This window comes from Pezoporus occidentalis, unplaced genomic scaffold (assembly GCF_034315485.1).
Source record: "Pezoporus occidentalis ecotype Australia unplaced genomic scaffold, CSIRO_AGI_Poc_V1 ctg101, whole genome shotgun sequence".
NCBI lineage: Eukaryota > Metazoa > Chordata > Aves > Psittaciformes > Psittacidae > Pezoporus > Pezoporus occidentalis.
The window spans coordinates 99,030-125,210 of record NW_026912791.1 but is presented as its reverse complement, the minus strand read 5'-3'; the positions used below and the strand labels follow the sequence as shown (position 1 = coordinate 125,210).

The 26,181-nt window shown below is 36.5% G+C and overlaps 1 protein-coding gene across 37 annotated transcripts in view; it reads left to right on the top strand.

The window, feature by feature from the left end:
- The window catches only part of KCNMA1 (potassium calcium-activated channel subfamily M alpha 1), a 485,636-nt gene that overhangs the window by 406,506 nt on the left and 52,949 nt on the right, over positions 1-26,181 (top strand). For 25 of the 37 annotated variants that reach the window (XM_062613154.1, XM_062613145.1, XM_062613081.1 and 22 more), the window contains 4 exons: positions 7,413-7,506; positions 18,773-18,896; positions 21,942-22,166; positions 25,323-25,515. In XM_062613154.1, the coding sequence (XP_062469138.1) occupies positions 7,413-7,506; positions 18,773-18,896; positions 21,942-22,166; positions 25,323-25,515 (636 nt within the window). Of the gene's footprint in view, positions 1-2,821; positions 3,095-7,412; positions 7,507-18,772; positions 18,897-21,941; positions 22,167-25,322; positions 25,516-26,181 lie in introns of all 37 variants that reach the window. The other 12 variants (XM_062613051.1, XM_062613059.1, XM_062613013.1 and 9 more) reach the window with 1 other exon arrangement.

Sequence of the window (26,181 nt, the reverse complement as noted above, 5' to 3'; positions counted from 1 at the left end):
AGTTTTGTTGCCAAACCAAGTGAGGCAGTGACAGCATGTAAGGATGTATTTAGTTCCATATAATTAACAGCAATCTTTGTTTCCCAGATATGTTTTCTGTGGAAGTCAGCCCACATAGTGAGGCAAGCACCCTATCAGATTTTTAATTATTAATAAAAAGAAACTGCTGAACAACAGGGTGCTATAAAAACCGGTTTTAGTTCTGCATATTATTATAATATGTATCTGTAGAAGTGATGGTGTATTTCTCACTGAGTTGCATAATACTGCTTAATCTGAAAGCATAGTAACCTCTTGTGTTCAAAATTGCACATCTGTGCTGGTATGTGTAGTTCCATGTGTATTGTGACGTGCTTGTGTTTGTGGCACAGTGTGCACGTACAAATTGACAGGCTATTTAGAACAACCAGTTTTACTCTTCCCAGATAAAAAATATGTAATTGTATGAAAGGAATGGAGAGAGAGATAATTGTGTCTATCTATAGGTTATTCAGATATTATACTGTACTCTTTTCTTTTCAAGATTGAGTAAAAAGACATAAGCCATAAACTGTTGGAGTCAGAAAGAAACTTGTCCTATGAACAGGGTACTCCATACTCCTGTACTATGGGGCTTCTTCCATTTTCTTAAGCAGTTGAGCTCTTTTCTGAGGCAGGAGGTTATTTCACCCTCTATGGGGTGAAACTGGTCATTAGAACTTTTAAAATCTGGAATAATTTGACAAAAATGTTATCTGTTATCCCCAGTGTTTAATGTGTTGCTTTTCAGTGGTAGTACCTGAGTACACTGTTGGAAATAAAAGCAAGTAGGATGTATTTTAAGCAGCTCTGTCTGCCTTCATGCTGAACAAGATCATGTGATGCTATTAAATATGATGCCAAGCTCAAGCTGTAAGACAAGGTATTTTAGTTCTGGCTCATGCTGTGACACTGCAAGCACAAATTCTTGGGAAAGCTTGCTTATATCTGCATGAAATATGCCATAAGACATACATTATTATGGAAGTTTAGTGCTTAATAGTCAGGTCTGGTATCTGAAACCATCACTTCTTGTACTCCAGAAAAGACTGTGAAAAGATTATGATGTTTTTTAAACAACTTAATTGGAGGGTGGATAAGCATTATTAATAGGTTTTGGTCTTCTTCCATTGTATGTGAAGGTACTTTGATGTAGGCGTGTAGATTTATAAAGATTATTTCAAATATTATTATATTAAAGATTATTCAAATGTTATTAAAGATAGAACTAAATTGATGTACTTCAAACTGTTCAAATACATGCTTGACCAGTGACTTATGTAGGGAGGTAAGTTTCTGCAGTGATATCTTATCATCTGAAAATTGTTTCACTAGAGGAATATCAAAGATAGAAGTTCAAGATTTGACAAAACCCCAGTAACCCCAAGGTAAGATTGATAATTTTCAAGTATTGTATCCAATATAATACACAGCATTTTGGTGGAAATTTTGCTAATCAGATATATGCTGTTCTCCAGTGATTTAAAATTTATGTGAAATGGCATGAGTAGGTATTATTATCATTCTACTTTAAACATTACTACTGTTAGCAAAGAACAGAAAAACACTGTGGGTTAGACACTAGTTCTGTTCTCACTGATTTTTGTATTCACTCAGAGCAGTAGCAAGCCATCAATTCAGAGATCGTTGAATGGGAATGGATACTTTGTCACCAAAAAATTGAACCTTGTCGAAAAGGACATCCAAATTACTCTTTTATGAGTGAGAGAGATTTTGTGCCTGAACATAAATAGAAAGCATGTGGATGCTATGTATGTGTCTTTCCCATTACCAGACAGTATTTCTAGCTGATGGTAAATTAGATAAAGATGCCCAAAACCGTGCCAACCTCCTCAAATAATTTGGAGCTACTGTCTACTCGAAGTTCTCCATGAAAACTTGAAGGCAATTGAAACACATGGAAGTAATAACTGCAAGGTTATCAGTCCACGAACTACTCCCTACCTAACCTCCTCACCTCATTATATATAACAGAATATAAGGTCTTAGTGAATCAGTAATATACTTTCTTCTCTATAATATACTTATTCAGAATGAAACGAGCATTAGAAGATCATTACTGCATATTTTTACCAGAAAAACATTTTGTAATTGTCTTTTATGGAGTTTGTAATTTGTTAGTGGTATAAAAACGTGGGATTTCTTTGTTTAATTAGCTTTGTTCTATTAGTAATGGAAGACTAAGAATCACAGTTTTAAGATAAATCCATATTTAGAAATTTAATTTATTAGCTTTCTTTTCAGAGGTGCTATGTATGACTCCTGAAATTCACAATATTCAGCACTTCTGAATACCCGACAACTTTTATGTAGGCTTCTAAGCGTCAGTTTAATTCCATAAGTATGCTTGCACAATTTTGAAGTCTTGGCCTTACTTTTTTCCACGACTCTTTATTTATTTTAATAGCAGCAGAGTGCTCTAGCTCCCCTGTCATTTTCAGTGGATTCAAAGGAATAAACATCTTCCACAGCTAGTATATCTCAAAGCCTTTATCAACACGTGGGAAATAAGTGTTTCCTCAGACACAGTTACCCTAGGATGGGATTATTGCTTAAAGATGATAATATTGTGGAATAATCCTTTTATAAGTATTCTTTTATAAAAACACATTTTTAGAAAAACACTTGAGTTAGCTGAATAAGCCTTTATTTCAAGAGCAGAAACTGATACTTTAAGGTTTAAAGTTTGTATTTCCACATAATATCAAAACTGATTCATGTTTGTAGTTTGAAATAACTTTTAATACAAAGACATTAATTTAAACTTTTTCTTATTGTTTAGAAGTAAAGAATGCAGCTAGATCAAGTTACCCAAAATGTTCATATCAATTCAAGAATGCAACTGCTAATGCATTGGTTGGTGCCAAGTCCACTGAAGGAGTCATGGAACCTGTTCCACTTGTTAATAACCGTAAAGGGAGCCTCATCCTACCCAACAACTTATTGAGTTCTGTTGAACAAGGAAAATCTACATACTGTAGATTGCAAAGGGCACTCAGCTTGCCTGTAAAATACCGCTACCACTCCCAAAAGCCTGGGTTGAACCAAGATCTCCGTAGGTAGCCCTGTAGCTGGATGCATAAAGCAATACATATTGGTTTGTGCATGGTCTTGCAGTCTGTTTTCAATGTGACTATGACATTACTAATGCTCTATTAAGTGCTTCCAGATGTGGATTTGTCCAGGTGTGGTGATTAATAAGTTAATCAATTCAGCTAGTCAACTAATGTTTCTGGGTGGTTTGTGCTTTACCTTTCATAAGGTTTATTTGCTCTGAAGCATTTACATGCTAGGCAGAATGAGTTTACCAGGTATTCCAGTCCATGAGATGTTCAGTAACATAGATGTTATTTCAAATCCTATCTCTTTTAGGTATGTAAAAGTGTCTGTAAGCTGTTCTGCTAGTGACCTGGGAGAGGCAGTGAAGGAGACAGATTTATTTAGAAAATAGTAACAAAATGACAAAGAAAAAAGCTATGAACTTGTCGACTGTTTCTGAAAGACATTCCCTTTATTTTGCTTTAAAAACGGAATGAAGATAAAAGTCAAGTAATATGTTGTTACAGATGTTCAGTTCCACATTAAGACTGTAAAAATTACCAGCACATCTTAAATCAATTCATAGAGCATTGTCTGGATGTTATGTCTTTGAAATTATGAATCCTCTTTACACAAGAATAAGTAAACATGTTGAAAAATCAGTGTAACTTTTAAATTAAACTCCAGTATAAACTGAAGCATCTGAAACCTCATTAGGCTTGCCTGACATTTTTCTAGCAGTGAGTCTTCCTGAACTGTAAACCTGTTAGATTCTTTGCCTATTAGACAAGTGAGCACTGGATGATTACAACAGTACGTAATGTGTTATTATACTTAGGGATGCACAAACAAGCTCTTGAATTTTATTAGAACTCAGAAGCTGGAGTTCTGATTCTAAAATTCTGTGTCCAGCTCTTGAACTGATTTGAAATTTTGATGAAAGCTGGTGAAAAAAAAAAGTCTGCATAATATAACTGTATTTTAATGGTAATCATGCATAAAGATGTCAAAATACTAAAAGCAAAGACTTATTAACAAAAACACTAGGTCAAGCATACAACATCAGAGTTGAGTTGTCATATATCATTTTTGAAATATGCTTGTCTTTCATATGAACAAGCGAATTTAGGACTCCATTTTTAATGAATGCAGACACAGGAACCATGAAAGTAAAATGACCTTTTATGGCTTTACTAAAAATTTTGTTAGATCTGTTTCCTTAAATATGCAGGAAATTGCTAAGAGTATCTGAAGGATAATAATTAAATATGCTTTATATCTCACTTAGTACTAAGAAGTGACTTGTGAGTTATCATTGCAACACTTTTGGGAACCAAGCCATAAGTAATGGTGTCCATTATATACCATTCACATATTTCAGCTGCATGGATTTCCTTCCCCCATTATTATGGAGCTGCATTTCTAATATGCAGCTGCCCTGTAAAGTCTATGCACAGATTTCACATCCAAACAAAATATTGTTTGGATGTGATGTGATTAAGATAGATCACCTTTCATTGCTGCAGTGAGAATAAATGGCTTCGTTGCTTAATCAAGGCATTGCTTTAGCAACAAATTGAGATCTCTCAGAAGGCTTTTCTAACAGATACTAACTAATGAGACACATTAACCTTGGACTTTCCAGGCAGTTGGTGACAATAGCATAGTTTGGATATGAGAAGCATGTATCAAAAGAGGGAGCTTATTTGTTGTAGATGCAGTAACAAAAATAAATGCAGACTGCTAGAAATCTAATTGTAGAAATGGTTATTCTGTTTGTTGATACTAGTAAGACTTTGGTATTTAATTGGACAGCAGGGACAGGACAATTGGCCACACTGGAGAACACGAATGTTCAACCATGCAGTACAAAAGATACTTATTGTACTAACTTGCAGTATCTGTAAGAATCAGACAGGAGTTTTATTAGCTAGCTGAAAACTTGGAAAATTATTCTTTTTTAACAGTGTTTTCTGTTGTTCATGGAAATATTTCTGTCTGTAATACCATCTACAGTTGACTTGTGTTAAGATTTTACACACAATCCTGATGGCTATATATTTTCCTTAAACTGTTAAAATGGTGTAAAAATAGACTTTGCTTATGGTGCAGTACTAAATCTGTCGACAAACATTCTGTAATCCCATGGAAGTAGATTAAATTAAGTGAAATTTAGAACTTTTTACTACCAAGAGAGCAAAATGTATCAGTTGTAGCTGGCTTCTGGAAGGAACATTTTGCATGTTTCTTGTTTCTTTGGTCTTTTAAGTGGTGGATTCATCAGATTGGAGCTGAATATTTATATCCTATAAAGAACAAGAGAGAGCAGTGTATATCTTGAAAGCAACATATTGTCTGTGTGGAGTAGCACACAAATAACTTTTTGATAGACAAGTTTAAAGCAAGACTAGGCCATTTCCAAATGAGTGATTTGCAGAGGGTATTCTGGTACTTTGTTATAATCATAACAGAAATATAAATATAGTAGAAATGGAAATAGAAAAATAGTACTAAGAAAATAATTCTGTGCATATTCACTTCATATTACAAATAGCTAACTGCTGAAGTGATTTAGCTTAATCCAAACAGTTACAGAAAGAAAATTTCAATTTGTATATTTTTGAGAATTTTCTATGGACTTATTTATCTCTCTGACAAACAAAAAATGGTTCAAGACTAATCAGCAGTAAGCATTTCCACTATAGAACCCTGACTTTGGAAAAAACAAAAGTCAGATATGAAGAAAATGGCTTTGTCTTTGGGGATGGTGCCCAAAGAAGAAAAGAAAGTTGAGTTAGTGAAAAAAAAAATTATTATTAGAGACTCATTGAACCATTCTTTGGGGCATTTTGGGGGAGGTAGGTGGCATTTTTTTTTTTTTGTTTAGTTTTTCTTCTGTGATATTTTCTGTTATTTTGATTCCCTTGATGTGTTAGATGATGTCAGATCAGTTAAAAAGTCAGCACATCTGCTTTTTCAGAGCCCAGTCCTTTGGTCTTGACAAAGTAAAATGAAGTGCCATAGCCAACTTGGGCAAACACATGATGGCTAGAATTCAGCCTGTAATAAAATAGTGTCAAAAGAGGGTTATAGCAGAAGGATAGTGTTAATTTCTTCCCATATAGGCCGAGGGTAGATGACATATATCAGGTTTTGTTGTTCTTCCAGCATAGCTTGTTGCAGGTAGAATTTTTTTTTTCCAGCCTCTGCTTGTGCACTGCTAATGTGTCTTAAGCTCTTGTAATATAGCTGCTGTGCTACTACTACTAATAATAATCTCTTTCCTTTTAGCTTTAAAGTAACAGCTTCCTAGGCATCAGTTATATTATATACTAGTACATTTTTCAGTTAACAATAGAATGAAAAAAAGGTGTATTTTTCTTTCTTTTTATTTGAATAATTTAATGTTAGTATGAATTTGAGAAAGCAGGCATAAGATAATTCTGTTTGATAGCACATGCAAACCTCATGTGCAGATTATCAAGTGCAGTAAGAATCTTGAAGCAGGAAAAATGATGGTTAATTGTTACTGATGAGTAATTCAAAACTGCACTTCTTTAAGCAGTGTGTATTGTGACATAGGTTATCCAAGAGTAGTTTATGATTGGCAAAACTGTATCTGATTTTACATCTGGATCTGTCATTGAAAATGCACCTCATCTTCATTAAAAGATTGCATAACACATGCATCCTCTGTTATACAGGTATTGTGTCCCCACTTCCATTCAACCTCATTCTGTTCACTCCTGTTAAAACTCCCTTTTGTGAGAAGGGTAGAATGATGAGGTCTGACTTGTGCTGGAGATTTCTGCACAATGGCAGGCTGCATTCACATTCTCAACTAACTGAATCATTGAACATCAAGGCATTGAATATTTTACATCTCTTCGTGAAGACTCTATTGTTTGGCATGTGAGCAGCAAGAACCAACTGGTGTCTAGTTCATTAGCAAAAGCAGGCTGGCAGCTTTGTCTTTCTCTTTTAGTACTTTGTCTTTCTGGGACTATAGCAGAGCACTAATTCTACTTTTCTGTAGTGCAGATTAACTGAAAATAACTCTTAAGAATAACTCAAATGTTGTCCCCCCTCCTTTGTTTTTGAAGTATGAAACCAATTTGAAAGCCTGTGTTCAAAATCGTGACATTTTCCCTGCTTCTCCTTCAAACCAATCTCTTTCACTAACATGTATTTGATTTTTATTACTGTTGGGCCTATGTTAGCAGTGAAGTATCAGTGCGTGAATGGAGATAGAGTGTGTGTTCTTTGCTACTTCACTTGTATTTCACATTGCACTTCGAGCAGTACTTAATCTCATGAGTTCCTTATATTTCCAGTTGAAGATGAGCAGCCGTCAACACTATCACCCAAAAAAAAGCAGCGAAATGGAGGCATGCGAAATTCACCCAACTCCTCACCCAAACTGATGAGGTAAGACTGTAAGAAACTTGTATCTTCATCTCCTTTCTTTCTTCCTTGCTCTTCTCCTCCCCCCACATCAAAAATAAGGGGAGGGGGATGGAAAAAAAAGATTGTTAGATCGTGTCTGAAAGGCTGAAGTATTTATTCTGTCAGCTTGTCAGCAGTTAATGATAGAGCTGAAAAAAATTCTGTCATAAAAAACAGTTTGAAAAGCTGTTTGAAAAATACATAGGCTTTAAAGTCTTAGCTGTCACCCTGTCCTGTCCGTGTGTAGTTCTTAAACAGCAGTGGCACTAATGATAGCACTAACCAATCAGGGGAACTCATGTGGTTACTTTGCCTCAGGCAATTCTCTTTTTGTTGGATTCTCTCTGAGTACTGTTTTCTGTACTTAAGGCCATATGTGAGATGTATCATCACAATCAAAAATGAACCTGAATATTACCTTCCTTTTATCCTGTCGATTGAAATCAAATTTCTCTTAATTGATTTAGACTGATAAAAAAGTCTAATAATCTATGTACTTGCCAAAGCAAAGTTCAAAACTAATGCAATTTTAGTCAGGCTAAAAGCACATTAATTATGAAATACAGGCATTTTTAAGAGGGTAGTACATACTCTGAAAGTGGGTGATGAAAACATCATCTTGTTAGTGATATTTTCCCACTGTTGCTATGTATATATTATTTTATACCAGTAGGCCTTTCTATGATTATGTAGTTTTCTTCCACAGGACAAACTACCTCTAAGAGATTTGTTAAAACTACAAAAGCAGCAAGGAATTGGAATCTATTAAAGTAGTATAGCATTTGCAAAAGGTGCTTCACCTTTTGCCTGCTCAAGTCAGTCAGAGCAGGATCAGAAAGTAGACATGGAGTTCCTACAAGGAGGGCGTTCCTGCTTTGGTTTTGCATATCTAAATAGCTAGGCTGGAACCTCAGTCCATAGTTGTATCCAGAACTAAATACCGTAGCAGATATTTTCCACTGCACAGATATATATCTATATATATCTATATATACACACACAGAAAAATGTAAACTTATTTATATACACAAACAGACACATTCAGTTTGGGTTTTGGGTGTATGTACACCTGTAACTGCTCTGTAGTCACAGAGGTTAAGTGAAAAAAAAATTGTGAATATATAATTCTTTCCATATATAAAATCACTGATGAAATTTATTTTGTCCCTTTAACGATTCTGGCTACAGCTAATACCCTTATTTGTATTTCAGTCAGTGGACTAGAATTTTCTTTGGCCAGTTACGGAAGCATTCATTTTACAGTTTATTGTTACTGCAATATAAGGTATATTCAAGGACATGACTTCTAGAAATCATCTTCATCTCTGTTTAGAGTACAGAACCGAACATGAGATTGATTCACAGAGGAAAATGCACCCTGCTTTAGTTTCTTTTTCCTATTGACCATCTACTCCTGTTTAATGTATCATTAAAAGTTTTCTGCCTTCCTGTTAGCTTAGCCTTGCCCATATGACACTGATTTACATGCTTGTTTACAGTTTATGAGGAAGAATAAAATGAACATACTGGCAAGCTTCTCATTTTTATGGTGCCAGTTGTCATGCTAGCCTCATTTTCAATTTACTTACCTTTGGACAGACTTCTTAGCTGGTGCTAATAGTTTGAACCACTTAAAAGTTTTAAACATGTGGGAGATTCATACACACACACCCACCAAATCCAAATTTTGTGGAAGAAGAAATAAAAAGAAAGGGAAAGAGAGAGAGAGCTGAACACACTGTCCCTGTTTGCTATGTAAAGTATGCCTCATTTCTTTGATCTTGAGTAATAATAATTCTGGGGAGTTATACTGTTTTCATATGCTTCAAAGCTGTGTCAAAGTTTTGCTGCTTAAGGGTACTTCTTTATTCTATTGGCTCTTGGGTACTGAGATGACAGGTCCTCTGTACTAGGTGCAGGCTTTTTCAAGTCATAGCCTTCAGCAAAACATCAAATTACGAAATACAGGGTAACATACTTCTACACAAATGCCTTTCCTGTAGATATATTATACCATATATATTAAATACTTTAGTGTTACGCGGTACATTTTATGTGCAATAGAAAGTGATGGTTTGAGGTAGCCTTAGGGGTACTTTTTTCCACAAGCAGAAAAAGCTAGTGTATACCGTATCAAGTATGGTTTTTACAGGACTTTCTGCCCGAAGGCCTTTGTAAATAAGTAATGATCAACAGATTGGCTGTGGGTTTTTGAAAAGCATGCCTGTGTCAGTTTGCATGATGGGGGAAGATTTTCAAAGTGGAGCCTGCTTTCATTGCCTGCTGAAGAGGGACTGAGGGAGAGTAGTCGTCCTGAGCCTGAGCTGTCTGCTCAGTAGCACATCAGAATTGCTAAACACAAGCCGAGCAGCAAGTGGAGAACTTGCCAGGCTTCCAAATCCAGACATTGTTTTCTTCTTCTTCTCCCTTGCTGCTAAATTTATTCACCAGCCCTGTGTTGGCACCCTTAGCCTCTCCCCAGACCCAACCTCTTGTCTCTTCATCTTACCCTTTATCTACACTGACTTAACTTTGGTTAAGGTGCTAAATAAGACAAAGTGGATTGAATCAGAAGAGAACTCTGTTAAGCTTTGTGTGTAATTTTCTCCATTCTGATAAACAAAGGTGGGATATATTATCTGCTATTTTGTATCCTTGTGAATTACCTAAAGTGACAGGTACTTGCTTTCCTGCCAAATTTTTTAGTGTATGTCAGCTAAAGAGGTACACAAGAGGTAAATCAGCTAAAGCACTGTCATGTCTGTAGATGATATTTATCTTTACGATATTTTTCCTAAATTTACTTTAAAAACTCCTTTTCAAAGCCAGCTTCACCCCCGTTCCTCCCACAGAAACAGCTGGCTACTTACTTTCCTGAGTTATGGGCCTGGACCTAGAGGGGGCCTGGAGGACAAGAAATCTGGGGCATATAAAAAAGTGAAATATGTGAAATAATTCATTTATAATAATACGTGTAAAGTTCATTTATAAATGATAATGTGAGTTGTGACTTTAGAATCACTTTCTGAGCAGCCCTACAGTTAAGATAATGTTGAAAATGCTCATATTTCCACAGTGGGGGTGCAAATCAGGAAAGAGGGTATTATGCCATAGGATAAAACTTTATGACTTCTGCCATCACCAGAGTAGAACAGAGGACAGAAGCTGTATCATAAACATTCCCTGGGACATGCCGACAGGAGGTCTGACAGGTGCTTATTTAGACTTGGTCAGAAAGAGGGAATTTTGGGGTTTTACTCACATGTAAGTAGAAAGCTGTACTGCCACATATGATCCAGATAGATAGATGGAAGACATCTTTTCAGTATAATCTTTTTGATGTTATTGTCTCTATATGCCAGTATATTACTAACTGAAATACACAGATGGTAGGCATACAAATGTTTGTTGTATACATCACAGATGCTCTCGATTCACATTTAGAAAGTCACTGTTCTAACTGAATCCTGCATCACATCAAATAACATGAGCAGAATCACGCTGATGCAATAGTGGAAGAATCTAAGCAATCAGAAATAAAACCGTCAAATTCCAACTATAGCTACAAATGCAAATTAACTAGAAAAATGCTCTGCATTGTCATTATTATTCTATCTGGTTTACATCAACAGAAGTCTGTCCCATTAAACCCACAAGAACATGGGTATTATTTAAAAATAATTTAAACTCCAATAGGAAAAAACTGGTACACCTGTGGCGATGTGAACACAAGGACATCCTATTATAATGCAAAGTAAAATTTAAATAGGAAGTAGAAGGAAAATGAAGGAAAACTCTGAGTAGCAGAGTAATCACAAATCAGGTCTCCTTCCCAAGACAGAGAAGAAAGAACCATTTGATGCCTCTGGTGTCGTGCAATGATATCAAGTCACCTGTTCATCATGTCACAGTCACAGAGTTTGGTGCATGTTATTGATGAACAGCCATGTTAACTATGAGGAGGCTATGTTGCCTGAATATAAAATAGCAAAGCTAGTTTTTGTTTTGGTTTAGGTTTTTTTTAATGTGTCATTTCGGATTCCAGAATGACCAGTAAACATGTGAAAAGGCCTGGATACGAATCAAAAAAGCCACTTAAAAGGACTGTTGCTGGGGCTCAAGTCTGCACTTAATGCTTTGGTAGCTGCTACTGCATGAGTGGAATACACTGACTTGAAGGAAACGTCAGCCCAGCTGAGTCAAACTACCTCTTAATGCAAGAACAAATAGCATATGACAGGGCCCAAGGGGCCTGAAGAGCAAACATAGTTTGTCCCTGTCCACTCTGAATGTAGTGGTGTAGTTGACACAGCATACTCAGCAAAGGGTCATTATCATTAGTGTCCCTGATCACATAAGAATCAGAGGCATCAGAGGACGCTGGGTTTTCAGTGTGTTGCCAAGGAGAATTTCATAAGCCTGAGGATTTTTCTTGATCCAGGATCTAAAATAATTCTCAACCAAACTATAAAACTTGCTCAGAGGCTGTCAAGACCCAGCTAAGTGACATGATAAAAGCGACCTTTTTGGCATATGATTCCAGAAACCTGGTGATATTTATCTGAAGTTGAGGGGAAGCCTCCTGTCCTTTTTCTTCAAGTTGGATATAATAGTTTAAGTATATGAACAATGGCTGCAGACATTATCTCCTCTGCCCACCCAGCTACTTGCATTTAAATGTATATACACATTTCTGCTAGTGCCACTCAGGGTGAATTTGTATTTCCCCTGCCACTGTAGTGCAGCCCTTCCATGAGCTGAAGCAGAGATTTCTCATGGAAACCAAAAGACGGAAGATCTAGAGGGGGACATTTCTCAAGCAAAATCTGGTAAAATAAGTTCAATCTGATGATTTTCTATGACTCTCCAAACCAGGCATGAAAGTAAGATTTGAAGAGGTGAAAGCTAACTGATTAACCGTAATAATGGTTTATAATTATGTCCTTCGGCCTTGGAGATTTCTATGATGTACTCTGCAATTTGCATCCTTTTTTGAGGATTTACAAGACTAACTTTATGCAGTGCTAATATGCAATGATAACTAAGCTGCAGCACAGCAGGTATTCAGTAGCACTTTTAACTTCCCGATTCTATTTTACAAGTTCATTGAAGCCAACATGAGCAACAGGAGTAGCTCAGTAGTTGCTGTGTTATCTTAGACCTGTTTTTAACAAGGTTATAGAATTAAATGGTTTGAATGATAGGGGATAGTATAGCCCTCTGACTGTTGCTACGATTGGAGGTTGTGTTTTAACCCATGGGAATAAGGACAGTGCTAGTTTTTCTTAGAGTACTGTGAAATCTTGCAGAAGTGTTTGTGAGATGAGAGAACAGCATCAGAAAAGAAAAGAATTTTCCAGCAGTAGAAATCAACAGGCATTTTTATAAAGTTCAGGGCAACAGAAGATCCACTTAGAAAGAAAGAACACTTTAGTTTTAAACCACATTTAAACTTGACTTGCAGAAGTGGTAGCTTTTATCATAAGGTATAAAAGCTACACACTTCATCTAGAGGCACTTCATCAAGAGGCAAAAAAGCCTCCTATATTTTATGATGCCACTTAACTGTGGTTTTATTTTTTACAAATGAAAAAATATTTTTTCAGGTACATTCTCTTGCCCCTCAAAGACTGATAGTTCTGCAGCTTGAGTAGATATCAACGGGAAATATTAAAACCAGAAGACACTCTGGCTGTGTGCCTTGTCTCCCTCTCATTAAATTGCTCATATAAAAGTCTCAAAGTTAATTATTTTGTTGTTTTTCTATGTGAGAGTAGTCTTACTTCAGAACCATATTCTGAGCATGTCCTGAAGTATCAAGATACTTTCACAAGCAAGATTCTTACAGTAAACAGCTCTAGATCAATGTCCTTAGTAGTCTGGATAAATTAATGTGCACCCTTCACTAAGGCTTCTGAGGATAGAAAAAACCACCAGCGACATCTGTGCAGACAAAGAGGGAAGGAAGGATAGCTGTTATTATTCTTAGCAGTGTGATTCAGCCCATAACCTAGCACAGGGCACTAGGTACCAAATACTGCGTTAGGTGTATTCTTTGTAGATTTAGAGAAAAAGTCAGACAGTGTGAGATTATAGATAATATTAGGATAGCCTCTGAATATGACATGAAAGCATATAACAGTAAACTGCAGGTTTTCTTTCTCTTGTCATACTGCATTTTCTTCTCTAAAGCTCGGTGCATCTGGGCACTGAATCCTTATACATTTCACTGCTGATTAACCTGTGAAAGGAAAGATCAGTAAGAGTGTCATTAGTGTAACACACATAGGCAACAAATTCTCATTACAACTTAATGCCATCCAGACAGACTGCAGAGGGTCACAGGGAATGGCTAATGGTAGCCGACAAATGTTGGGTGTATTAGTCACAAAATATTTGCTGAATTCCATCAGAATGTCGTGACAACCTTCACAGCTAGTCCCCTGCTGGAGTCAGTGGAGTTTGCCTGTGACAAGCCGTCACTCTATCTCGGTTGAGCTTTATAGCACCAGTCAAAGCAGTCAGAGAAGATTGAAGTGACAGAGGCCCACTGAGTAAATAGTGAAACATGCAGCACATCATGAAATATTCAGCCAGGGTGTAAAAGCTCTAAATGCTTTTTCAATTATTAGCACCTGCACTGGCTGCATACATCTAACTCTAACAGCATGTTAATTGCCACAATTTGTTAGGGTAGTTGTAGGAGAAACTTCAAAGACATAAGACATTTTCTAGTGTGTCTTCAATTCGTAACTTACCTTCAGCAAACCCACGCCTTACTCCTAAAATCAAGTGTGTGCATACACTTGCAAACACACATCCACACCCAAAGTCAGGTAGGAAAACTCAAAATTCCTGTACTGTACACAGCATGAGTTTAAAGACATTGAATCTTGAGCAGGAGACTCCTAAACATGTTTTTCTGGGGCCAAATCCAGATGTATTATACTTATCTGAGAAAGGCATAAGGGCAGACTTTAATGAACACAGTTTAAAGAAGAGTTGTGTTGTTCCCAGGAGTGTTTTGCCATTGATTTTATATAAGGAGAATTTTATTGGAGGGCAGACTAAAATGTAGCCAAGATATTGTTTTACTGATGTGCAAAGACTAACAGATTACAGTTCATTTTCAAAGAACACCAGGGTCCCTACTGGTCATGTAGTGTTTTTATTCCCGGTGCTCAGCATATGGAATAATTCCACTGTACATCAGTGAGGGTATAATGAAGACACACTCAATTGCATATGAATGATAAAGAAGATGAAGACAAGGTGACAGAATACAAGGGTATGCTAAACAATAGTAATTTATGAGGCAGGCATTTGGCCTGAATGGTCTTTTCAGTTCTGTCCATCTCCAATCACTACTTGGAAGTTCCAGACTCAGAAAGTCCAAGTAAGTTTGCAGTAGTTATAAATGTGTGCTAGGAAAGCAGTGCTCTTTAAAATGTAATGTTGACTTACTAGCAATAGATTTGCTGGAAATGAGATTTCTGGTTTTGCTTTAGGCTGTTGTCTTCCAGGCAGGCTTTTTGGGGTTGTAGCTGTAGCATGGCATTTAGCATCATTTTCAAGTTTAATTGCTCATAAGTGGCATTATATGCTCTTCAAAACCTAGAGAAGATCGTATTTTGCTCTTCATTTCAAGTCATGTGTACGTAATATGTGCCGTAAGAACCAGAGAAGCTATTTTTAAACTGGGCTTATGGATGAGGGAAATTTAACTTTTACTCCTTTTCTCCCGTGCATGCTATACATGCATGTCTTTCCCTAACTGGAATAACCAAATGCTTTGGTGATTGCAAGCCATAAAAGCCAATATCTCAATTTAAAAAAACAAACAAACAAAAAACTAAACACCCACTATGCATTTTAATTGATAGCAGGTGATTTTCTTCCTATAATTTGAATTTTTCAAACATATGACTTTACAGCCCTGGAGAATATAATAGCTGCAGTTCTAATACAAGCATTTCCACAGTATGTGACTCAAGCATGGCTTGACAGGGCCATCTTGAAGGGGGAGGGGGCCAGAGAGGCTCTAGAAAGAATCAGTCAGCGATTTGGCTCTAAGGGCAACAACTGTAATGCTTTGTGCAATATAAATTTTAATGGGAAGAGGGTGTCCAAACCCCTTAGGCAGATTTGACAGCCTGGGCCTCTGTGTGTCTGTCTTAATTAATTGTTAGTATTTGCAAAACAGGTTTAGATCATCAGATTAATGAGAGCGTATGCGTCCAAACTGGTCATGCTGTTTTATTACTGTATTACTTCATAAAATAACCATGTTTAAAAAAAAAACCTAAAAACTCCAAAGATGATTCCAGTTAAGTACGTAAGCCAGTATTTCTTCTAACGTTTGAGGGCAAAGTTGGACCTTAGTGGTAAAGAGTTTTCAATCTCCATAGACATCTTCAGGGATTGCTTTACTGAGAATGAAAAATCACAGATTAAAAAGAGGCTAAAATAGTAGCTTATCCCAGAAGATTTAAATTTAAAAACACCTATGTAAACAAAAACAGATGCTATGTAAACACATATGTAAACAAAAACATATGTAAAAAAAAAAACCCCAGACTGAAACAGAAAGCATGGCTAATCTCATCACGGTTTCTTTCTCTGGCAATAATCCATTCTCCTAGAATAAAAGTGCTACAATATTGCAATATTGTCTATTAGCTTGCTTACTTGCTATGTGACCCATCCTGTTTGCTTCTTTTAAGGCTGAGACTTCCTGTATTCCAAGAGTGAAGCAGAGGATCCAGGTTATTATATTGCAAATCAGTGCATGCATTGATTAAAAAAAAAAAAATAAATTCATTTTTTGCATAAAATTTCAATAGGGAGTTATATCTGATGGTTCACATTCTTCATTCCTTCCATAGCACACTTCCATTTAAACCTAAAATAACTGGAAAATATTGAGGTAAATTTCTAATAAACCTTTGGCACAAGCTGTTTTGAATATTCCCTTTTAGGATGCAAGGCCCTTAACCAAAAGAGATCTACACTAGACTTCAAGCACTCACACACTAAAAGTTGCCTGAGATCTCAAGGCACTTGACCAGAATTTGATAACAGATATCTGTTATCACCTTTGTTATAAGACTCCATTCAAATTGTATCAATTCTGTGACTGGGATTAGACTATTGCTAAATACTCATTTATGTGAAAGCTTCAGATGATCTATGTAGTTTTAAATCTCACAGAAGAAAAGAAACACTGATTAGAAATTGGAATGTGGCATTTTTACAAATTGATTTATTATACTTTTTTATATAGTCTATGTTATAGATGAAGGGAAAAAGAAATTTGCTTCCTAGATGCATCTGATTTCTGAAAGGAAAAGGAGGTGATCTGATCACTGAACTTTGCTTTTTTTTTCAGTGCTCTGCTAAAAACACTTGTGGAGAAATGTCTTGTGAAAGCTTTAGGAAAAAAACCTCAAAGCTACAAAAACACCAGAAAGAAAAAAATTTTTCGGTGGAAGCTCCTGAAGTTTCCTGACCTTTTGGCAAACTTTCTTATTTTGAAACTCATGGCCAACATATTGCATCAGGAAAAATAGCTAGGACAGAGCACCACTAAATGTTGTCTGAATGTTATTAGTACAACCTTCAAATGGAATTGTATCCATGGTTGCAGATCTTACTGTATCGCATGCAACTATAAGCATCAAGAAATGCCCTGTGAACATCACAGTTATCTCTCAGCCAAAAGTACCATGGCTGCAGCTTACTGATGAATAGAATAAGAGAATGCAGAATCTAGATATTTTTCTGGAAAGTGAAAATGCATGGACTTTCATTATTAAACCTGGGATTGTCCCCTTGAGGCTTTTCTGTGGCCAATGGGTTGATAGTGAAATGCACTGAACTGTATCTTACTGAACTCACCATATGTTGAGTGCCTGTAAAAAACTTTGAAAACATAGTGTTTATTTTTCCAGATAACATGCATTTGCCATGTACTGTAGTGCTTTTTCCTAAAGCATCAAAAGATTTTGGTTTAAATGGAACATTGTATTAGTAGTAGTTTCTCAACTTCTTTTAAGCCACTTTCTGTGGAGTTGACACTGAGTGAAATGAGAATTTTCAACTGATTTCAATGGATATACGGTCAGTGGCTATAAAATTACACAGATTAATCACCTGGATGGAATTAGAGATTATGCCTTTCTTTGGCTTTAAAGGGCAAACTGCTTTAAAATTTGGATACCTGTTTCAGAGTACTTAGTATATTCCTACACTGCAGATATTTTCATCTTTGAAATGAAAGCTCTTTTCCCATCTTGAATTTTAAGATTTTAGTGTCCATTTATCCTGTGCTTTTTAAATACTGTCCTTCTTCTAGTGGTATTGTACAATGCAGTCACTGATGGGTCCTCAGTAACACCTGAGAGTGTTGGCGTCACTTAGGACTTAGCTTAATGCTACATTTTAGCATATAAATTAAAGAACTGTATATATGTGTCTGTGCTTAGATGTAATTATATAGCTGGAGAGCAAGTTTATAAAAAAGTCTTTTATTTGCTTCTCCATTGAGAAGCTTTGTCCTGTAAAATCTTGCTGCAAAAAACACTTCGAAGGTTATCACAGGTAGAGTTGTCAGAGAAAATGGACATTGTTGTTTAGTATTAAAATCATGTATTCCAGATGTGGGCATTTGTTAGTCAGTCTGCTCTAAAATGACATACTGTTGAATCTTTAAAGGACTTCAGTTTGGGAAAGCAAAATATGATTGGGCAAATTGCTAAAATATTTAAAGTGCAGCCTGTTAAAGCTTTTACTGCGAAGAGCATCATGTCAGAAGTTGTATGTGGTAAAAGCAAGTAATTGGCTTTCCATACTTATGCCAGTCAGTCAGCATGGGGCTCTGTTCCTATCCCTTCTACTTCATTGCAGATGCCTATGGCAACTCTGATACATATTTCGGAGGGGTGGGAGTGGTAAGAAAAAAAGTCTTTCGTGGCTGTGATGGTGTCAGAAAGTCCTGCTTAAAATTAAATGTTTTTTGCTATAGGAAGAGTATAGAAAATCCTCTAAACTGCACCCAAAATGTAAAAATTAACTTCTATTTTATTTTCATCTTTTGTTTAAAAGTACCCTCTTTGAAAGCATATTCAAGTGTAAATACATTTCATTTTTTTTACTTTTACCCCTTTTTGTACACAGCTCTTGGGATATCTTTCCATCCATAATTCATAATATTTTCCACTTATGTTGTCCTCAACTTGTTTTTCCCCAGGCATGACCCCTTGTTAATTCCTGGCAATGAGCAGATTGACAACATGGATGCCAATGTGAAAAAATATGACTCTACAGGGATGTTTCATTGGTGTCCAGCCAAGGACATTGAAAAGGTCATTTTGGTAGGTACTGATGATAAGCTGTGTTTGAAAAGAGGTTGTTTGAACCACAGAACTGATGTCTAATGGATTAATAAATTAATCTCTACTATCATTAAATCCAGCATATTGAAATCAGAAGCAAAGCATGGTGAAACCAAAGCTAGCGTTTTGGTTAAAGAATTATCATTATATAAATCTGTATGCCAAAAGCAACAATAAAAATTGGTCCAAAATAGAGAATTTCTTTCTCATAAACTGAAATTTGTATATTTAAATCTTTAGAAGATTAAGATTGGAAATATTGAAATGTTTGCATACCCCATGTATCTCCTTACACAAAGCAATAATGACTCTAATATAGGCAAGTGTTGCTTTGCATTATCTCTTATATGTTGATATGAACTTCACTCTCTTAGAACTTTCTCAATTTCCAGCATTTCAAGGTGCCCAAATAGGCTAGAGTAAGTAGTGCTACTGCTCTGCCTTTCTAGCATGGCACGGCAAGCCTGGTCTATGTCTGTTTCATTTGTTTAACTAGGGAAACCATCAAACTGACTCAAGTCATTACAAATAGTTAGAAGGCCTATCACAGTCTATTTTACTTGCTTAAAGTTTGTGCCACTTGTGTTCATGTACTCATACCTAAGAGTAGCAACTAACTAACTCCAGATCTCATACAGAAAACTGATGATATTTGAAATGAACTCCCTGGTGGGTCTTCACTTTGTCACAGTTCATAAAGCCTGCTGTCTTAGATTTTCCTGCACTGTGGCATGGTGTAGCCGCCGATGGTGACAGCCCCAGTTTATTCTAGCAATCACAGGTTAAAAGCTTGTCTCCACTTCTCCTCAGGAGTTTCTGTAATAACCGTGACATTGCCTGCAATTGCAGTATTGTTGTTTAAACAGTCAAGCAAGTAAATCTGAAATTCTAGAGACTGAGCTGTGACACATAGTTTGACTGAACAGCTTTAAATAGTATGCATTTATATGTATTTGTGAATGCTTCATCCCTGGCAGTGTTCAAGGCCAGGTTGAGCAGGGCCTTGAGCAATCTGGTCTAGTGGGAGGGCAGGGGGGTTGGAACTAGATGATCTTAAGGTAATTTCCAACCCAAACCGTTCTATGATTCTGTGTAATCAAGAGGCAAGGAGAGGCAGCCCTGTTACACAGTACTTTGCAATAGACAGAGATTGATATCTGCCTTCATGCTCTAAGCACATTTTAGTCAACAACCTTTATGTGTTGTCCCACTTTGAAAAGTGTTTCTTAAAAAATGGTGTTGTATCACCTCTCGGTGATGCTATGTCAGTTTTTTCTCTAGCCCATGAATCTATAAGTCTGGCCAAGTTGTTTCTGCTTCATGCATCACTGCCAATAAAGACACTGCCAAGCAAAATGCTTCTATACACCTTTTCAAATTCACAGCCCACAATTTATGTCTACGTTCATATCCATGCAAATTTAATGCTGTCCTTACAGACCACACAATTTATTACATAATTTGAAGACTATGGTATTTCCCAGCTTGTCTTCTAATTGATAATTGATAATGCTTCAATCTGAAAATAATTCCTTTTTCTGCTGAAGGTCTATTTTGGCCCTTTGTGATTCCAGCAGTATCAGGTAGTAAGAGTTGTTTTGACACACAGTCAACTCTATGTGGCTACATAAAGATCAATGACTACAGAGTGACATTTTTTTACATAATTTCTTTCAAGACTTGATGTCTGTCTTGTAAAGTGTGAGTATGCCAGACCAGTAGGCAGAGGCATGGGACAACTTACATGCTTCACTTGAGCATTCACTCATGTCTTCTGCTCTTTAAAGGGCCAAGACCACTTTCTTGATAGACTTGGATTAAATCAGTGCAATTGCCCCAGGGAAATAGAAAGCTGATGTATTTTTTAACTGATGAGAGAACTTCTAATCAGTTCCCATTCTTCTTACATAGTGAACACCTCTGCTGAATATTCCAATCTTTATTGCACGTCGTCATGCTTCCATAATTTAGAAAAAGGACAAGTGAGGGAAAAATTTTGCAGTTCACCATTGGTTTAGTTCTTTTTCATTGGCAAGGCTTCTGTGTAATGGTACTGAGTGTACAACTTCTTGGCAATTTATTGTCAGTGGATCTGCAGCTACTTGGTGGAGTGCAAAAATGATAAGACTGACTCCAGAAATGAAGGTAATTTTTTCTGAATAACTTTATTTCAACATCCTGGTGTTTGAGTTTGCCTGCTCAACTGACATTACCACTGATGAAATTAGTGCAAAAATTTATTCTTGTCACTGGGACAAGCAGATAATTCTGAACATCATTCAAATGTTCTCCATGAGATTTTTTTTCCTTCTGTCTATTCAGTAACTCAGGAAGTCCAGTAGACCTGAAAAGTTTGTATTAATCACAATCTTTCACACTAGCTTTTTCTTACTGAGAGAAGCTCAGTATGGAGGACTTCCATGGTAAAGCAGAGCACTGTTGAGCATTCTTTGGCTGCTTCTCAGGGTAGTCACAGCTTGTTCTAAAATAAGAACTTTGACTAAGAGAATATGGTTCTCCATTCACAAGATATGTGTAATGCCACAAATCCCTACAAAGATCTTTAGGCACTCACATTTTGCTTGTCAACTTGGTCCTGAAAGAAAAACCCCAGGGATTCATCAGCTAAGGCATGGTTTTGCATCTCTTTTCTGTAATCCTTCTAGTGGCTAAATGCATAGTAGGTCAAATTCTGTTCCTGGCTAAATCCAGAGTACTTCAATTGCAATGAGAGTCTTAATCCACATATGTAGAAACATATATAGGACCAGGATTTGGTGCAGTACAACATCTTCTTGAACAATGAAGGATTTGCAAACAAGAACAAAATTTTCTTCTGCTGAGAACATTTAATGAAGGATAAATAAGGACAAAATGAACAGCTATTATTAAACCACTTCTTTGTGCATGAATGATATTGACAGCTGTGGGTTTTTTCTGTTTTAAAACTCAATATATGATTTAAGCTTCCCTTTGTTTCATTTTTTCCCTTGTCTTTTTGTTTTTGTTTTTGTTTTTTTTTAGACTCGAAGTGAAGCAGCGATGACAGTTTTAAGTGGGCATGTAGTCGTTTGCATATTTGGGGATGTTAAGTCCGCTTTGATTGGATTAAGAAATTTAGTGATGCCATTACGAGCCAGCAACTTTCACTACCATGAACTCAAGCATATTGTGTTTGTGGGTTCACTTGAATACCTGAGAAGGGAATGGGAAACACTGCATAACTTCCCCAAGGTTTCAATCTTGCCTGTAAGTCCAAAGCCATATTATTGATATTTTCTTATTTAGGACACCAACTGGACAGATTCGTGTTGACTTTGATCTTAGGCTTTTTTACTTTTGTCTACTTATAGGCCTGAGGACTTAGATTTTCCCTTTACTGTGTCTGTGAAAACAGAGCCCTGTGAGACCTTATTAGAAGATATTTGCCACAGTGTTTGGTTCCTTGTCATCCTCATCGGATGAATTTCAGCTGCTATCAAATGTATTAGCTGTGTTATATATTGAACATTCACTGTAGTTCACTGCATGTAGCCACTTCTGATGTTGTGACAGTAGTTGTTTATGACATTATTTATGTATTTATACCCACAAAACCTTTGGAAAAAAATATTGTTACTCTATCTAAATAATATTTATCTATGTTTGTAAAAACTTTCTTTAGGCTGGCATGTTTTATAGGGAATATTGCCATAGCATTCCAGTTCAGAGTACTGCCATACTCGAGTATGGAAGTATGACAAAACTCCGAGCCTTTTAAAATCAGTGAAAAGATCCTATTGATTTTAGTAGGGACAGCCACTAAAACCACAATTCAGAGGACCTTTTTCTCTATATATCATTATCATTCAGTCATGCGCCCAAAATGTAGATGGGCTCCAGGACAAATAAATGAAGCCCTCCAAGCCAGTGATCTTAGGTGGTTGCAGCTGTAAATGATCTACAGAAATGTAGGCAAGAGGGAAATGAGCACACAGCATAAGTACAAAAGAGGATGCTCTGTACATTACAGAGTGAAGTTAGATAGTTTTTATCAGAAAGAAAAAATACGAATTTACCAGTTCTTAGTAATTACATTTCAGCAGTTAGAAATAAATAAATCAATGATGGATGTAACCTAAATTGACTAAGTGGGAAAGTAGCTATAGAATGGAAAGACTGCCTTCACTTTTTGATTAATTCAGGCTGTAGGTCTTTGTTACTGTAAATGCAGTTTTAGTGTTAGCCCTTGGCTTTTTTCTGTAAACTGATCCAACAGATGGTGTCACAATATTCTCTGCTGTCACAAAAATGGTGTCAATATCAGATTTGGTCAGTTAATATCCTCCTCTTCCTGCCAATCCCTTTTAATTCCAGTCAATTTGAAGGATAAAGACTAAGAAATCAGAATTAAATTAATAATGCTGTTGAAATGTGGAGCAGAATAGAATCCAAGCTGCCAAGTACATAATGTGTATCTGTATAGTTTTGATTCTGAATTCTGAAGATGCATTAAGGAAATGTACACCACCTTTACATTCCCCAATGAGTTTGCATGCAAATTCAGAATAGTTTTGAACTAATTTCAATTTAAACAGCTTAAATAGTTGATGCATCTTTAAACATACAGAATAATTAAAGGAATTGTATCTTACACAGTAACCAAGGCCTGAAGACCACAGACTTGCTTTTGTTTTTTTTTTTTTTTTTCCCCCAGCTTATCTGGTTCAGAATGGTGTTATAGGGTTAAAAATATCAGCATTATTCTGATCTAATTATGCTAATTTAAAAGTCTACTAAAGTTTCATACTGGTAGTAATCATGTGTTAAAGGGAGGCCACACACTGATTTCCTACTTTTCTGTGCTTTGGTTCACAAGGTAAAACTTGCTGCTGCTATCTGATGGGGATGTGGTTACAGCTGAATATAAAAACATTTGTTCTGAAGAAAGGTGGAAATTTTATTTAAAGTCTATTAAAAGTGCCGTTTAAGCTGCTGACTAAATTCTTAAGAAGTAGGCAAATGCCAGTTTTAAGTATCCTCAGGCAGCCTTAATTGTGTCCTTTTGCATAAAATCATTAGGAGTAAGTCTTTAATTAATTACATGGTTGCATATTATTTTTCCCCACAGGAATCTTCCTTCACATGCTGCACAGTACATAGACAAAGGGCAGAATTAAGGTGGCAGGAATAATCATATCCTAAGTTGAGTTTGAATGCTTTACAACTCAGTCATATCTGTTTGATATATACTGTTTTCCACAAAGTTTCATGCCTCAAAATTATTGAAAGTAACCTGGAATAGTCAGGCTGGTATTTGGAATGAGGTGGCAATCACTGAAAAAGAACTGAGCTCTGCCTTCACTTTGTGCATTTTAAATTAATTTTTGCATTGAACACTCTCAGTGGAGTTCAGGAGACGTTCACCATGAGTGATCAGGAGATGGAAGAGTAGGGTCTTGACTTGGTTTTATGAAAGTTGCTGTGTGACAAGGGGACAGCTTAGTTTCTTCCTCATCGTTAGGATCTTTGGGTACCAAACCATGTAGGGCAGCAAAGCAGAATCTAGCTTCCGTAAAAAAAAAGAGTATTCTTTTTTCCCTTGATCTTGCAGCCCCTCTGACATAAACTTAATATTCTCTAAATAGAGATGTGGAATGTTGGATGTGAAAGGCAAGGGTTATCTTTAAACAAAACATAATGGGTTAAGTGTCATGTTTCGGTTGTTTTAACGATGAACTGTGAAACAGACTACCACAACACTGTAATTATTGCAGTCACTGATTGAGAACTGTGGAAACAGGGACTGTTGCATGAGTTGTGCCTATTAAAATAAAGTCTTGGTTTTGTTTCAAAGGGTTTAGACACACAACTTCGAAGATCAGTGTGTTTTCCTTCTAGAAGAATCAAAAACATGCAGTAAAAAGGATTAACCTTTTCTCTGTATTGCTTCAGGTTGAAAAAAAATAGCTTTATCCTGATTGCATTTCAAATGTGTAGGACACATAATGCTTTCTTGTTTAAATTGCTATTCTGCCCAAGACCATTGTGGCTTTGTAGTAGATAAATAGACATTTAAAACACCCCCCTTGTTATATTCAGAGAGCCAGAGGTTGCAACTTAAATCAAGACAATTTCAAGTCACCGATGAGAGGGAGAATGCTGGCATTATTCCTGTTTCTTGTTTGTTAGTAATAGCTTGACTGAGTATTGAGACTGAACCTAAAATGCTGCCATCAGCACCAACTACCCTTTAGATTAGCACACATCTCCTATTCCCTGGCACATAGTTAGACCAGCTTAATGTCAGAGCATAAAAAAGATACTTGTTAAATAATTTCCCAAAGCTCCTTCTCAATCTTTAATTTGTTTTTCTTTTTTTTCCTTTCCTGCCCCCCCCCCTTTTTTTTTTTCTCTGTGCCGAAGGGTACGCCATTAAGTCGGGCTGATTTAAGGGCTGTCAACATCAACCTCTGCGACATGTGCGTTATCCTGTCAGCCAATCAGAATAATATTGATGATGCTTCGCTGCAGGACAAGGAATGCATCTTGGCGTCACTCAACATCAAATCTATGCAGTTTGATGACAGCATTGGGGTCTTGCAGGCTAATTCCCAAGGTAAGGACTGCCCTATAATACTTCTCTGCAGTGCCTACAGGGGACAGGACCTGGCAGGAAGAATATCCCTCACTCAGTAATTCAAAGAGCCCTACATCAGCTTGCTTGACAGTTAAACCTGCTGATTGGTATGATGGCTTTTAAAGGGACAGTCACGTAGTTTCTCTGCTACATCACAAAGCACATCTTGTAGAGGAAAAATGAATGAATGTCAAACTGGAATTTTTTGTCATTTAAAAATTTCCCTAAGATATATATATATATGTATATATATATATATATAAATAAAAAAAATCATTGCTTTCTCACCCTGCCCTGCTCTGCGGCTTTCTTACCAGGGCAGTTACTGTCATATAGCCAAAGCTAACTCATACTCACTTCAGAATACCGGAAGCTTCTGTCTTTATGTACATTGCAACCACAGGGGAAAAAAGCTCAGTGGTACAAGCCAAAAAGTAAAATAAAAAGAATAAGAATTTTAAGTTTTGTTTACAGTTTCTATGTTGTCTTGCTCAAAAAGCCAATTAAAATTAACTCAAAACTGATTTCTTCCTATAGTTTGACATGTACTCATCCCATGTGAGGACATTAAACAAAATCCTTCAGTCTTTGCTGAGAGTAGGGGACTGATTCATAGGTAGCCAAAGGCCATTTTACACCAACTGT